This window comes from Pyrus communis, chromosome 2 (genome assembly GCF_041283825.1).
Source record: "Pyrus communis isolate YQ-2024b chromosome 2, ASM4128382v1, whole genome shotgun sequence".
Classification (NCBI taxonomy): Eukaryota; Viridiplantae; Streptophyta; class Magnoliopsida; order Rosales; family Rosaceae; genus Pyrus; species Pyrus communis.
Window position 1 is genome coordinate 28,331,757 of NC_142566.1, and position 14,469 is coordinate 28,346,225.

Below are 14,469 nucleotides of genomic sequence, written 5' to 3' on the forward strand. Positions count from 1 at the left end.
CGTGTTTCAATAAAAGTAGTAAGAAATTTTATTTTTCAAGTTATTAATTTTTTAACACACATATCCCACTTATAATGACACGTGGTGTACCATTCCGTATACCAATCACACTGAAAAATCTTTCCAAAAGAAAAAAGGACACGGTTAATAATCTTATACAAATATGTAGACACATGATAATTCTTCATCTGCAATATAGTAGTTAATTGGTTATCGCTCCTAGCCTCCTACACTTTTTCAATCTGCACTCTTTCCTTATAAAGCTAGGTATATGTGCATGAGATTTCATATATGCAACTATTTTAAATTTTGAGACGTAGTTGCACTTGCATATATTGTATACATACTAATCAAATTAAGTAGTAGCTAGTGCATACTCAATCGCTGTCCAATTATATATCTGGACGAATGCAGATATATATGGTTTTGTTTTGGCTAGGTTCCTCATGGGTATGGTTTTGAGTTGTGGAAACAATCTCCTCTTTCTAAAACAAATGTAAAGCTGCGTGTGATAGATTTTCATGAATTCTCTAGGAGAAATGAAATGAGCCTTAGCATAATGAAAATGTTGCTCATTTGTGATTGAAAGATCAAGGGTTCGAGTTGTGGAAACAATCTCTTTCTAAAACAAAGGTAAAACTGCATGTGATAGACATTCCCATAAAAAATCTTGTTGGCTTGAAGTCGCCTTTTAAATGTCTAGTGGAAATAAGAAATTAAGCTAATGGTAGACAGGTAGCTGTTAAGGAATGAATATCAATGGTCTGGATTGAGACATATGTCAATTGATTAGGAGAGGAATTAGTTAGTCCGCCACATAGAAAGATTGTCAAAGCCTAACTGTGTTGCTTTTGATATATTAAAGAGTCTCAGGGTGCTCAGTTCAGAGGTTGAACTCTCTCTCTCTCTCCTAGTGTCTCTTTCTAAAAACCCAGATCCATAGCCTTTTCTCAGGCGGCCTCTTCTCTAGCTTCAACTTTCAGTCACCGCCCTTGCTTTGGCTTAGAGTAGGCGGCAACCTGCTACCTCCTCCTCTTTCTAGTCTCCTTCTTCCCTCGTAATTCTCTCATTCTCTCCCCTAATTTGCCTTTAACTTCTTTTCCTCCCCTTTCACTTCCTCTGCTCAACCCCTTCCCTGTATCCATCTCTTCTTCTCCTATTTCTAGTCTTCTTCTTTTGTTTTATTTCCGGTTCTCTTTGAATTTATCTCAGTTGTCCCTAAGCTGGATCTCAACTATCCCCTGAGCTTGTCTTAGATCTGGGCTTCATGCCCCTTATCCAGCATCTTTTGCCTAATTTTACTACTTTCTATTTTTTAATTTTCTGTTCTCCCTCCTTCTTAGCTGTGATACTACATCCCCATCCTACCATGTACTCGGATAGGCGGGTTCCGATCAGGAAAAGAATACCAAATCTACTACCTTCCTTCACTTCCCTTTCCCCAACCGGCATACATATGCCAGAACCCCATCGAGGCCGAGTGTTGGGTATTTTACATACCCTTAGCCTCACCCTCTACTTGTATGATACTTTGTTTGTATATATATTTGCAGAGGTTTGTGAAGGTGATTTGGATATGGTGTCTACTTTCTCGGTCTGGAGTTTGGCTTCATCTGGGGATGTGACAGCGATGGTGATGTGATCTTTGCTACTGGAGATTAGTGTTTTTTTTACTTTATGTTTTCTACTTCCTTCAGGCCTTAGCTTATGTGGGCCTCCCGTTATATCTTGGGTTACTGCTCTCATTTTGCTTGAGCCTTTTACTTTTCTTGTAGTTGTTTACCCAGTCCTTTTTTAGTCTTGTACTAGTTTTTATCTTAATGAAAATTGACTTTCTAATAAAATAAATAAATAATTAAAGAGTCTCAGATTTCTGTGATGATTGTAACTTCTTTCTCCCCTTTCTAAGAGCGCTCTCTCTCTCTCTTAACTGTATCTCATGCTTGGTTAACAGTATCATCATACTGTACTCAGAATTTGGAATGATATCAAAATTCCTAGTCATAAACACGATTATAATAATGATGAAGACTGCGAGGATGCTTTCACTTTTCAGGCATATTCACTCGGTTTATATATTTCCATCTTTTCATAGTTTTTTATTTTTCTACGGGTTTTGAATGTTTAGGGCTTCATATTCTGAATGGCGATATGAAACTCTATTTAAACATTCAAATTCTGAATGGCAATCTGAATGGTGAAGTTATCCAATGATTAAATAGTTGAAGAAGTTACCTCTCTCATATCAATCGTATTCTTGATATTTCTTACTTATAGTTCAACGAAAACCCTAGAACATTTGTATTTGTTTTTAATGAAAAAGTTATCACAGAAGTTCTAGTTGCAGCATTAATGCAAACCCATTGCCTTCGAATAACCTCCAAACCCTAGGACTTCTAAGTGGCTGCTTAATACTTTTTGGGCTGCACATAAATGAGGCTCAATCTCTATGAGGCTTAAATGAGACTTTCTACAGATGCATGAAGTTTAATGCTATAAGAATTCACCAAAAAGTACATTTGCATTACTCCTGAAACATTTATATTAAAATAATATTAAAACCTCATAAATATATTGTTGTGGTAAAAAAAAAACTATAAAAGAAGAGTAATGTTAACCATTTTTTGATACAACGATATTATAAAAAGTGAAGATATATATTCTACTTGGTAATTAGCTAATCATAATTAGGCATCAATTTTAACAAAAAAATTATACGTCTTCACTCTTTGTGTAAGTCGAACTTGAGATCTCTTACTTATAAATGAATAAAAGTACCTCTAGACCCTAATACAAATTAGTAATTTTTTATTTTTATTTTTTTGTTGACAACAGTTCATAAGCCCGAAAGAAAATGAAAGATTACATAAGAATATCACTAGGTCACGAGACTCCAGATCTATCTACAACTAGCAACCGACGACAAGAAGAAAGAGTTTGCTAAAAAAAGATTGGACCCAAACTGTAAGACAAACTCAAACAAGCTAAATCATTAACAACAAAAAAAAATTTCACGATAAATACAACGAATTTCACAAAACTAAATTTAATGGATAAGGTCACGGGATATTGTACAACCAATTAGTAATCTTTAACTAACTTCGGTGGATTACTAATTTTGTTATTAAGTATTGAATTTGTATCTTTGTAATTGAAAGATTGATCAGACCATTGTATACCACAATAGGTGCTACAAGATATCGTACAAATTAAGTTTTGATTATACTTGTTACGTAATACCTAGGGTTATCACAGCTAGTCCCGGAAGGTTTGACTGGTCAAAATTAATTAAACTAAATTCTCTGTCTTTGTGGTCTCTCACACACGAAATGATGCACACAGGTACAATATTGTTTTATAATTACAGTCAAAGTCCAAGGAAGCCCATTTGGGCGGTACTCATTGAGGCCCTAAAATTGTGAATTACATATTGAGTTGTGCAAAAACACGGCAAATGTACTGGTCTATACTTGAATTACGAGACATTTTTTAATGTGCTATGAACACATTACATTATATGGTATATAAGTTTTGTATTATAATATGTAGCGTGTATTTGTATTTTGGGCACATTAAAAAATTTCTCTTAAACCACGGTCAGTAATGATAACTTTACTACATATAAAACTTTTGCGCATACTCATACCATTCTTTTCATTCAAACAATAGTGTAATTTGAGCTAAACCCTATACTTGACAATGCCCAGATCTATAATTATGAATTTACGTTTTAAAAAATAAAAAGTTAATTATTATTAAGTGAAGGAAGAATTTGAAAAAAATATATTAATTCAGGGCAAGGGAAGCACCTATATGATATTAGTGTATAAAAATGGCAGTTTTATAGTCTGGTATAAAATATGACATGGAAAAGAGTGATAAAATGTACAAAACAATAACTTGGAACTGGGAACCACGTGATCACCTTAAGACAAAACAACCCGACCAAGTGAATAATTAACAAAAATTAAACTTCACATTCGAGAAAGAAAGAGAGAGCTAATGTAATTATTTAATTAATCAAAGCATTTGAAGGGTTCAATTCAGTCAATTAAACGGAAAATTGTAATTGAGGTTTATTAAAATTTTTGTTGATTATGCTAACACAACGGAGATCTATGAGGAATGCGTTTTCTTCTACTGATCATGTTTGTGGCCATGTCCTCGTGGGAAACTTTATGAGCTGACCTTCCACATATTGACGCATAATTAAGCCCGCTTCTCTTCTTTCTGACGACCTCATGATGCATGTATGCCATGTGCATGCTCATGCTCATGGTCTCAGACCCCCACGACTCTGATGATGATGAGCTCATCGGGTCATCGAGGTCCACAATTGTGGAATTAGGGTTGGTCTGATCGCTGGTCATCTCCTCGTCTCCCATGTCGGAAAGTGGAACTAAGAAGTCAGGACTCAGTTGAAGGTAGTTGCATGTTTTCAAGTAAGGAGAGAGGTCTTTCTTGAATTTAAGCAAGTAATCCACCTGATTAATCATTCCAATCAACATGTTCATTAATTAATTAAAAGTTTCAGTTTTCATGAATCAGATAAATTTTCAGCTAGATATATAAGTTATTTACATAAACCAGGTAAAATTTAGCTATATAAGTTCTGTTGTCACATAAAATATAGATGCAAACATTTTAGTAATTCATCTACATGTATGGAACAAATTAACGCCAAAAAGTAGGCAAAATATACTGGGATATTGACTAAAATGATAAAAAATAAAATCTCAATGATTAACTGATCAAAACTAAAAATCGGTGACATAGCAATTAGATATCAATAACATAATGAAAAACTGATTATTTTGTAAATGGATCAAAAAAATGATAATTTTGGCCAAATTCCAAATATATTCGTAGTTTTCGTTACCTTGCAACCGAGAGAGCAATGGATATATGGCTCTTGAAGACTTCTATCACACGATGTGCAGTAGTTTCCGGAACCCTTGAATTGCCGATTTTGAGGTCTTTTCTGGATGAACACTACTTTGGCACTATTGATGGTATATGCCTAAAACAACAAACAAAGACTTCAAGTGTCAAACCAACTGAATTGCAATGGCAGAAGTCAATCAATTATAAGCTAGATTGATCATTTTTTTGGCAACAACCTGAACGTTGGAGCAGTCGATGAGCTTCTGAAGATCTTCCAATCGGACAACGTCATGGTAAACGTAACGGCGAATTTGAAGGAGCCTGTGGAATCGATGGGAGGGAAGACAATGGGGGCATATACTGATGCAACAATCCAAGCAGCAGACGTTTTTTTCGTTCTTTTTCGCAGTTTCGTGGAATGAACAGCCGGCGAAGAACTTCTCGGTGTAAAGGGCATCCAACCATGCAGGCTTCTGAATTCCCTATCAAAACAGTTAAACTCAGTTACTCAAAAGACAATGAGAACTATGCAACAGAGAGATAGAGGGTGGACAGAGACAAACCATGATCACATAAACACTTGAAAGAGAGAGCCCCCCTTTGAGCTGTTACCAAGGCGGTGGTGTAAACAGGAAAGAGAGATGGAGATAGAGGGGGAGAGAGAGAGACCAAGGGATGGAGATAAGTGTATTTATTGAGCTTCACAAGAGAGGAAGGGTGTAATATTTATTCCTTGGGGAGGTACAAAACATTTTGTCAATAGTGAGACACGTAACATGAGAGAGAGATGTTTGAGAGTCATCATTTTAGATCACTAAAAACGCTTTTGACAATGTTTAACAAAAAAGAAAACACTTGAAGTATTTTTTGAAAAAAGCACATGCTATGTGCATAGGATTTAAAATTATGTAATTTTTATAGAAAGCACTTTCAAGTATTTTTCAAAAAGCAAATGCGTTTTTATTAGAAGCATTTTTGAATAAAAGTGCTTTCTAAAATAGAATTTCCTAATGGACAGAGCGAGAAAGGAACTAAGATATGAGGGGAACGTGGGCGCGGTTTCCGTGTCTCCCATTCTTTAAAAACCCTATAAACAAATGCTGCCCATCTCCTTGGCTGAAGAGCTCTAATTCTAAACTAACCAAGGCACCTTCTTGAAGGAGGTGCTCCGCCATTTTCTTACCTGTTTTTTCATTGATTCTCATCTCTTAGAATTGGTGAAATCAGTACAAACTAGCCACTTGTCGTAAAAACAAAACCATAAAATTACAGATATTTACCAGCCATCCCTGATAATATAGTTCCATCAGTCCATTCGTTGCGATCCACTTTGTTGCTATCAATAAGTCGGCTAATAAGTTCTTCTTTTTTCTGCTCACTTTTTATAAAATAAAAAACAAGTAGAGGAGAGCAGGAAAGCAGAAATTACGCACACCTTTTTCTTCCCTGATGCTTTTTGATGTCATTTCTGTAACTTTTGATGTCATTTCTGTAACTTACATCACTTGAAAGCTAAGTAATTAGGCCTTCAAAAAGAATGAAATTATGTATGATTAGCTTTAGATATTTTTACAATCGTATTTCGGTTTGATCATCTGAATGTTTCCTTTAATTTGCAATCCATGTAACTAATCTAAGATACCACGTCTCAGTCTTTGTAGTGGAGATAGACTCGTCAACATAAGAATGTTATCAGGACCAAGTTAGAAATTTGTAAGAATGAGAACATCCTCAATCAATAAGGTACAATTAAAAAACTCAAGAATTTACTGCACAAAACACTTATATATTAATCCATAAAGTTTTTCATCATACAACATCTTACAATATTCCTTGACGTGTTTCATGTTTTAAAAGCGTTGCATGACAACATCATTACCAATACCATCAAATATCTCTCTACAAAAATAATTATGTTATCATTCATCTATTGATCTCCCATTCGATTTCTCAATCGATTCTTCAGAAATTTCATGGCCGAAAATGCTCTTTCAACGGTGGCAGTAGCAATTAGAAGAGTTAGTGCTAATGTCACAAGCATGTAAATTAGCGGATACACCTTATCTTTTTTCCACTATATCATTTTTTAATTTGTAGTTTAATTAGGGCTTGGGAATTGGAATGCAACATTACACACACAAAATTGAGTGGGGACGGATGCCCCCTAGGCCCTATATATACAGCTCTGTCTTAAAATGTTATTGTATCCATATTTCAAATCAATTGTGCATTAATTTATATCTAGATTATTATGCGTTTTTTTTTTTTTTTTTGAAAAGGATTATTATGCATTTTAACTTTTTAATTTAAAGTTAATTGTATTTGTGTTGACTAGTATATTTCCAACATACAATAATCCCTCTCTCGTAAGTGCCTACGTGTCTAGTGCAGGTCAAGGTGCTTTTAATTTTCTTCTCCCAAGGCCCTAGTAAATTCCTTTTTACTAATTACCTTCCATTTTCTCTTTCCACACTTTATATTCTGTGAAAATATTAGCATGTCATAAAACTTGCAGCTGTCTACTCATTGGCTTTTGATACCTCAACTATGACTCATGTGACTTAAGGTGGTAAAAAGGTTGAAATCAGGGTAGTAGTACAGTAGCCTCTGAGGAATTAAACAGGGAAAGGTAATTCGTAAAGGAATTAGAGGATTGTTAATAACATTCTCAGCTCTCTTTTTATCCTACAATATTATAGGAAAATCGTAATCATCTACCTTCTAGGACACTACTTAAATATTTTTGATTTGGTTAAACTAAAAAGTAAAAGATTAATTGCAACATTGTAATATACAAAAGAAAGCAGACAAGTTAGATAAAATAAAAAAATCTAACTAAGAAGGTCGGTATCATCCCCAGAACATACCCTTTGCATCTGGCCAAAACAATTGTATGGCAGCATGCCTAATCTGCTAATAACAGAGTCCTAAACAAGACATGTACGAGAAAAACCCCGGTTTTTAGGGAATGAAACATATCAACAATCAATCAGCAACTCCACTAATCACAAGTCCTAGCCTGCAGCTTGCCTCAATAATAATGTTTATTTTTATTTTTTTACTTTTATGATTTTGCAGACAAACATTTGACAGACAAGCACAACTCATTAAGCACTAGCTAGAAGAACTAATGACCTAATTAATTAGAGGCTCCCCAGTGTGGTAATTTTGAGGAAGACCTTGCTCATTGTCCCTCTCAGCTCCAAACACGAGTTACCTTGGGGTTTGCAATGCCGATTGTACTAATCTTGTATCATTATTCCCTTTATACCCTTCATGCCTACCATTTAATTTTGAAAGAGAAATACTAGAGCGGCTTTTTTAAAAATGAATTTTAATGAAAAACTCACGGTACTGTTCATTTTACCGAAAAATCACATTTTTATACTAAAAAATCAATCCTAGTACTATTTACTTTACCTTTTATTTTGTCCTTATCATTAAAACTCAAAATTTTTGAAACCATTTTCATTAGTTTTCCTTTTTTAAAAATGTGATTCTTCCTGAATTTTTTGGCACCTCACAATTTAACATTATTCTCGTGTCAATATTATAAAATATTGTACCAAAAGCATAAGGTGGTAAGGAGTTCCACTTTTGAGAAAATCTCTTTCACATTTCTCATTTCGAAATTCTATGTCAGCATAATGTTATCATATGAATTAATAGTTGACAATCAATCATGCGTACGTAGATGCTTAACACTTTAATTAATTTTCTGTAGAGAGCTTTTCTCTTGAAGCTGGACATAAGCAAAACCATAATGGTATAAACATGTTCTCAAGATATTTCCTAAATTATAAATTTTGAAGTCTAGTCTCAAACCAGAAAACAAGAAAAATAATTCTTTTGAGGCAGTTCGGTTTGTCCTTTCTTTTCTCCTTTTCCCCCCTTCTTAAGCAAGGATTTGTAGGTATGTTGGAGGCCTGGAGCTTCCTGAATGGTAAAATGAAGTGCTAATTATCTACAGCTCCCATTCACTACTTAATGTGATGAGAAACCTTTCTAACGATTAATCTCTAAAAATTATATGAAAGTTTCTTTAATAACTATTTCGTTTTTACTTTTAAATTGTGTTTTTGTGTTAGTGATACAAAGTAAATACACGAGAGAAATACGAAATATTTAAGAGTGAAGGAAGGATGATAGAGATGTGATAAGTAGATTAAATTTTAAAGGAAAGACACAAAGTCTCCTAAAACAAAAACTATGTTGGTGTTTAAGCTCCATCCCCCTGCTTCATTGCTATTTTTTCTCATAGATTTTCTTCATATATTAAGCACAAAAATCAAACTAAAAATTAAATACAAAAATGATTATGGAACGAGCTCTGAAAATAATTTCCTATGACAATAGCCAACCACTCAGCTTAGCTTAGATGTCTACTATGACTGAATATTGCCATCCACGTGTATGCTTGACGAAACGACACGACTAGCAAAACCCTAGCAGTTACAGCCAAAACAAAAAGAAGAAAGTAAGAAAGCTCATCACAGTCGCAGAACCAAAGAAAGAAAGAAAGGAGAGAAGAGGATGGCCATGGCCAACCCCACGTGCCATGAAAAGCAGAAAGGTATTATAGTAAGCAAAGAAGGTCACGTGCAAGGGATCCAAAGGAAACGCCTGGCTTTAAACCCTAAACAAATTTAAACTTGCAGTGTCCAAAAGCTTAAGTGTGTCTTGGGACTGGTCACTCTTACTGACCAACCAATAATTCCTCCTTTTGTCGTTCAAAACCTAAACGAGAAATGTTTCTAAATTAATTGTCACGTGATGTACTATTTTACGTGTTATAATATAAGTGATGAATTAAGTTGATATGTTTTATTTTTAAAGTATTAAAAAAATGTATATTTATAATTTAAGTGAAAAATAGTAACACATGCTGATTATGTTCTGAATACACAGAAAAACCTCTTCTAATGGTGGTCAAAGGTCAAAGATTCAAAGTGAACAGGCTATTTAGAAGAACAAATAGGGGTTGCAGGGTCAGCGGATGAGCCGCACGAGGGGATCTTCCTGCCCCTCTCTGCCCTGTGTGTCGTCTGAGTTAGTTCCATTTGCTTTGTTTGAAAAGGGTTTTCTATATTTATTTGTCCAGCCACTTCACCATGCCCTATTATATATTCATGCCCTTACTTTTAAGGAATATATCTCACATGGAAAGCCTTTTTCCCCAAAGATTAATGCCTCAAGAGTCAAGATCTTGTGCGTCCACAGACCAAGGCTACAATACAGCATGATGTACTGCAGTACTAGTTATATTCGAGGAGAAATTTTGAGTAGGGATTCTGTTTAGAACAACTCTCACGTGGAAACAAGATCAGTGTGGAGACAGATGAAATTAAAATAAAAGGAATTTTACTAGTTTGTGAGGTTGGTTGGACAAAACTCATGGCATTTTCATATTTTTTTTAGAAAAATTCAAATTTATTGCTGAAATCTTGTCATAAACACAAAAGCTCAAGTAAATTGAGTTCAAGTCTTCTACTTACTATAATACCTTTATGCTTTTAAAGAAAATGTTTTTGGGTGTTAAAGGCACTTGAATTGCTTTCTGCAAAAAACACTAGTTATGTGTTTCTTGCAGGAAGCATTTCTAGTGTTTTTCAAAAATTCACTTGCATTTTTGCTAAAGATTGATACTAAAAATATTTTCATCAAAAACGATTTTAACCATTTTAAAAACACTTCCAAACTAGCCCTCAGATTAAACTGGCCATCAATCTGTCTTAACTATTCAGAAACCACTAATAGAGTTAATGATAATGTTAAGCACTGCTGCTATCATTCTTTATACAGTTAATAAAATACTTCTCCTTAACAATGATACTTTACATCTTCCCCAGATTACCCACCTTTTCAGGTTTTTGTATTCTTCTTTTCAAATGTTTAGATATGTTTAGATATACTTACATATAAATACACTATACAACAGTTTCAACAAGATATATGATAAATACATGTACGGAAAAATGATGTTCAAACGGCTCAAACCTAGTTTAAACTCTTAAGGTTTCTGAGCAGAAAACATGATGAAAGCTTGTTGAACGTTGCTCGTGTAGTTGGTGAGACCGCATGATGCACACAAGTCCTCGATCTCCTCCTCCGTTAAATAGTTGTAGCCCTGAAGAGCCCTCTGCCACACCAACACATTAAAATCAATATTTGTTTTAAGTTTATAACCACCCTTAAACAGACCCTAGCTCAGTACTACTAATGAGTCGTCCCTGATGAAATTCAACTATTTGGATCACAGTAACGACTATCTTTTACTTCATTCGTGACAGATTTATACAGAACTAGAAAAGAAATGTGGATATTACGCAATTGTTGTTTCGAACACACATTCTATGACTAGTATATACAGATAGAAAATTGACAGGTCTGACCCAAATCTAGCATTGATCACATTTGGTAATCATTGATTAAGTATTACCTCTCTGAGTAGCCGGGTTATCCAGGGAGTAGATGGAGTATACCGCAGAAAAGTGGTTCCAACAAAGACTCCACCACTTCGTAATATGCGAGTTATTTCAGCAATCTGAAAATTAAATGAGATATGAGGTTGAAATTAATAGAAGCTTTGTTACATCCAAACACTTTTTAACGGAGTAAAACAATGAAAATTTTATGAGATTCTAATAGTTTATGACTTTCAGATGCAACAAATAGAGGTCCACCAGAGAAAGGTGCTACAAGCAAACCACCGGATAGCTAATTTCATTAATTACACCTGAAAAGATGTATCTAATATAGGAGACAAAGACGAGCAGATCAGAATCTGTGGTGTACTCTCTTTCTTCTATTGAAAACTGCAGTGTGTTCCATATGAACTAACTCTGCAATGCGCCAATGGAACACATACTATGGCTTGTGCATTAATAGAAATCTTGTAATTCCACAAAAGCCGGAATCTTTTACCTAAAGGTTAGAATTCTGATTCCAATTGACCCGCATATAGTATAACTAAGATTGCTAGGTTCGTTAATCACTACCTCCTCCTCTCTCTCTTCCTTGTTGACAAGTTATGTACTGCTGGTAGCCTGTTAGAACACTCAGCTAATCTCCTAGCACATGGAGTCTCCCATCCAAAACACTCCACGCAATTCTAAGGGTTTGGCATTAGTATTCAAATCCGTGTCCAAACCCAAGTTGAAGAGCCACTAAGACAACACCCTCGGGTCTGATATGATTGATTTCTGGAAAGAACAGAAGAAACTTGACAGGTCAAAAGATATCATCCATCTATTTCTCACACACCATGGCACCACAAGATGCCTACTTCTTTTGGTCACTTGTAAAAGGCCCTGGGGTTTACTCACCCCTAAGGTTTACTCAGTATTTCACATTTCATCTCATATTCCTAATTAACAATGAAGCCAGAATCAAATGTTTCAACGCTTAGTTCCCCATATGATTTTAGATCCACTCAGAGGATGTAACACGACACTTTCATGTGTTTAACGGTGTAAGACTATGCAGTTCATCCTCTGACTTCACATATTACTAGCATCTCCGATTGCAATAAAAGGTAAAGGTAGCCAACACATTTGTTTTAACGCACATAACAAAATCCTTTTGGGCGAAGAGAAACATAGGAATCACATGAAACGCAACTTACAGCATTGGAAGGAGAGGGCCAGCAATGCAATGCTGCGCCGGCATGGACAGCATCAACTGAACCCGAAGGGAACGGAAGCCTAGCAACATCCGCCCTCACAAGAGCAAGATTACTGCACTTATTCCAGTGAACCGTAAGCAATGATAAACATCTCATTTCACTACCAAAGACCACATAAACATTGATCACTCAGAAGAACATACACAAACTTACGTATCTAAAAGAGTAGGATCCCTCTTAAAAAATTCATAACTCTGCCGGAGCATGTTCTCCGAAAAATCAAGTGCAACAACTGCAGAATATGTCCCGGATTTTGCAAACTTCCTCGAAAACAAGCCGCTCCCACAGCTCACATCCACCAAAACACCGCCTTCGGCGGATTTAAAGTAGTCCTGAGCCATCTTAAACTGCAAACCACATAAGAACCTAAACTTGCTAAGCAATCCAAAACTCAAAATTAAGCAACAAAACAAACCCAATTCACCAAAAACCGAGCAAAAAAAAGAATCCAAATTTGCTGATTTACCTCTTCATCGGGACCTGGAAATCCGCTGAGGTTAAAATTCTGGCGCCAACCCCTTTCATACAAGAAGGAAACGAGAGGGCTCCGGAACAACTCGGTCCGGATCGGTTGTACCTCAACGTACTCCTTCAACCCAGCAGTAACAGTAAGGTCCAAGTAAACGTCTTTACTCGAATACGACTTGTCGCATTTCCTGCACTTGAACCCCGACCTGTAAATTGCTCGCCTGCAAAATTTACAAATCACAAAACGAAATTGAAACACTTACGACACCAATTTCAAGAAAAAGACTGAGGCTTTGTGTCGTACTGTTACTCACAGATTGAGACCCGGTGGCCCCTTTCGGATGAGTGGTTCGTAGCATACTGGGCAGGCAAGCAGCTCGAGGTCAACGCCGGAGCTTTGGATTTCCTCGGCCCTCGACCGCCGCTCCTGCAATATCGGAAACTCGAAATTTAGAAGGACAAAAATGGAAGCGGAAATTGAGGAGAGAGGGGAGGATGAGGCGGTACCGGTGGGAGAGTGACGGTGGAGGTGGCGCGAATGGGGTGAGAGTGATGGCGAGAGGGGAGACGGAGACGGGGATGGCGGAATTGAGAATTTCGATGGAGGGGAGAGTAGTTTCGGGATAGAAATGTTTGGTGGAGAGCGGACGAGGGTGTCGTCGCCATTGGAGATGTGGATTCTCAGCTTTTTTTTGAAATTGGCGGAGTGAGAGTTGTAACAGAGGAAAATTTGGCGGATGGAGAGACACGGAGGCAATATGACATCACTCTCAAACACGTGCGGGTCACATGCTAGCAGTATAAAAATGAATTTTATTGACCGAATAAAATGTTTTTTTTGCCCCAGTTTTACTTAATAGTAATAGGGTTGGATCAAATTTCGCCTGTAAGTTTATCTTATGATGTGGATCTCAAGTGCGGATAAAGGAAGATAAAGAGTGCGTTAGGTTTCGACAGCTGATACTTTGTTTTTTATATTGAATTCATATGATAATGGTTATTGGTTGTTATAATTAGACTGGATCAATTAAGAAAAAGTAATGAGTGACTCAATTTTCATTCGAGCGTGACAACTCCAGAAAAAACCCCGGATTTGGCAAATCTCCTGGAAAATAAACCGCTTCCACGGCTTAGATCCACAACTACAGCACTACGACCACCACCTTCAAGAGGGCCTTTTCGGATGAGGGGTTCGCAGCATACAGGGCATGCTAACAGCTCTATGCCATCGCCGGAGCTTTGAGTTTCGGGTTGTAAAGTAAGTAGGGAGCGTGCATTTCCGGTTTCTGTTGCTTGGTGAAGAGACGAAGAAGCCATTGTCACAAAAACTAGTACTACTTTACTTCTTGTTCTTCTTCCCCAAAATAATGTGTTCATTTGTAAAAAGTTTACGTCGGTGTGGCCTTAATCTACACATGTGTCAATCCGTGGAC

The 14,469-nt window shown here is 36.2% G+C and overlaps 2 protein-coding genes across 2 annotated transcripts; both read right to left on the minus strand.

The window, feature by feature from the left end:
• Window positions 1–4,060: 4,060 nt before the first annotated feature.
• Window positions 4,061–5,557, minus strand: LOC137746873 (protein RGF1 INDUCIBLE TRANSCRIPTION FACTOR 1-like). The gene is made up of 4 exons (XM_088677957.1): window positions 5,448–5,557; window positions 5,121–5,366; window positions 4,880–5,020; window positions 4,061–4,484 (listed from the first exon to the last, which is right to left on the minus strand). Exons 1-4 carry the CDS (start codon window positions 5,448–5,450, stop codon window positions 4,101–4,103), a joined length of 774 nt encoding a protein of 257 aa, XP_088534083.1. The 5' UTR covers window positions 5,451–5,557; the 3' UTR covers window positions 4,061–4,100.
• A 5,043-nt stretch (window positions 5,558–10,600) lies between these two features.
• LOC137748772 (putative methyltransferase At2g41040, chloroplastic) lies at window positions 10,601–13,763 on the minus strand. The gene is made up of 7 exons (XM_068488954.2): window positions 13,544–13,763; window positions 13,351–13,463; window positions 13,035–13,257; window positions 12,722–12,915; window positions 12,509–12,620; window positions 11,324–11,428; window positions 10,601–11,023 (listed from the first exon to the last, which is right to left on the minus strand). The coding sequence occupies exons 1-7, from the start codon at window positions 13,700–13,702 to the stop codon at window positions 10,895–10,897; spliced, it is 1,035 nt and encodes a 344-aa protein (XP_068345055.2). The 5' UTR covers window positions 13,703–13,763; the 3' UTR covers window positions 10,601–10,894.
• Between the last annotated feature and the right edge of the window lie 706 nt (window positions 13,764–14,469).

What these genes read in the sequence shown, in the direction of transcription:
- LOC137746873 (XM_088677957.1), bottom strand. An exon ending in TCGACTGCTCCAACGTTCAG is followed by an intron (nt 5,021 to 5,120) that starts GTTGTTGCCAAA and finishes TTGTTGTTTTAG; the next exon opens with GCATATACCATCAATAGTGC. An exon ending in ATTGCTCTCTCGGTTGCAAG is followed by an intron (nt 4,485 to 4,879) that starts GTAACGAAAACT and finishes ATGATTAATCAG; the next exon opens with GTGGATTACTTGCTTAAATT.
- LOC137748772 (XM_068488954.2), bottom strand. Translation starts at nt 13,702, where the DNA reads ATGGCGACGACACCCTCGTCCGCTCTCCACCAAACATTTCTATCCCGA. An exon ending in CCACCGTCACTCTCCCACCG is followed by an intron (nt 13,464 to 13,543) that starts GTACCGCCTCAT and finishes CCGATATTGCAG; the next exon opens with GAGCGGCGGTCGAGGGCCGA. An exon ending in TAACCCGGCTACTCAGAGAG is followed by an intron (nt 11,024 to 11,323) that starts GTAATACTTAAT and finishes TTGGTGTGGCAG; the next exon opens with AGGGCTCTTCAGGGCTACAA.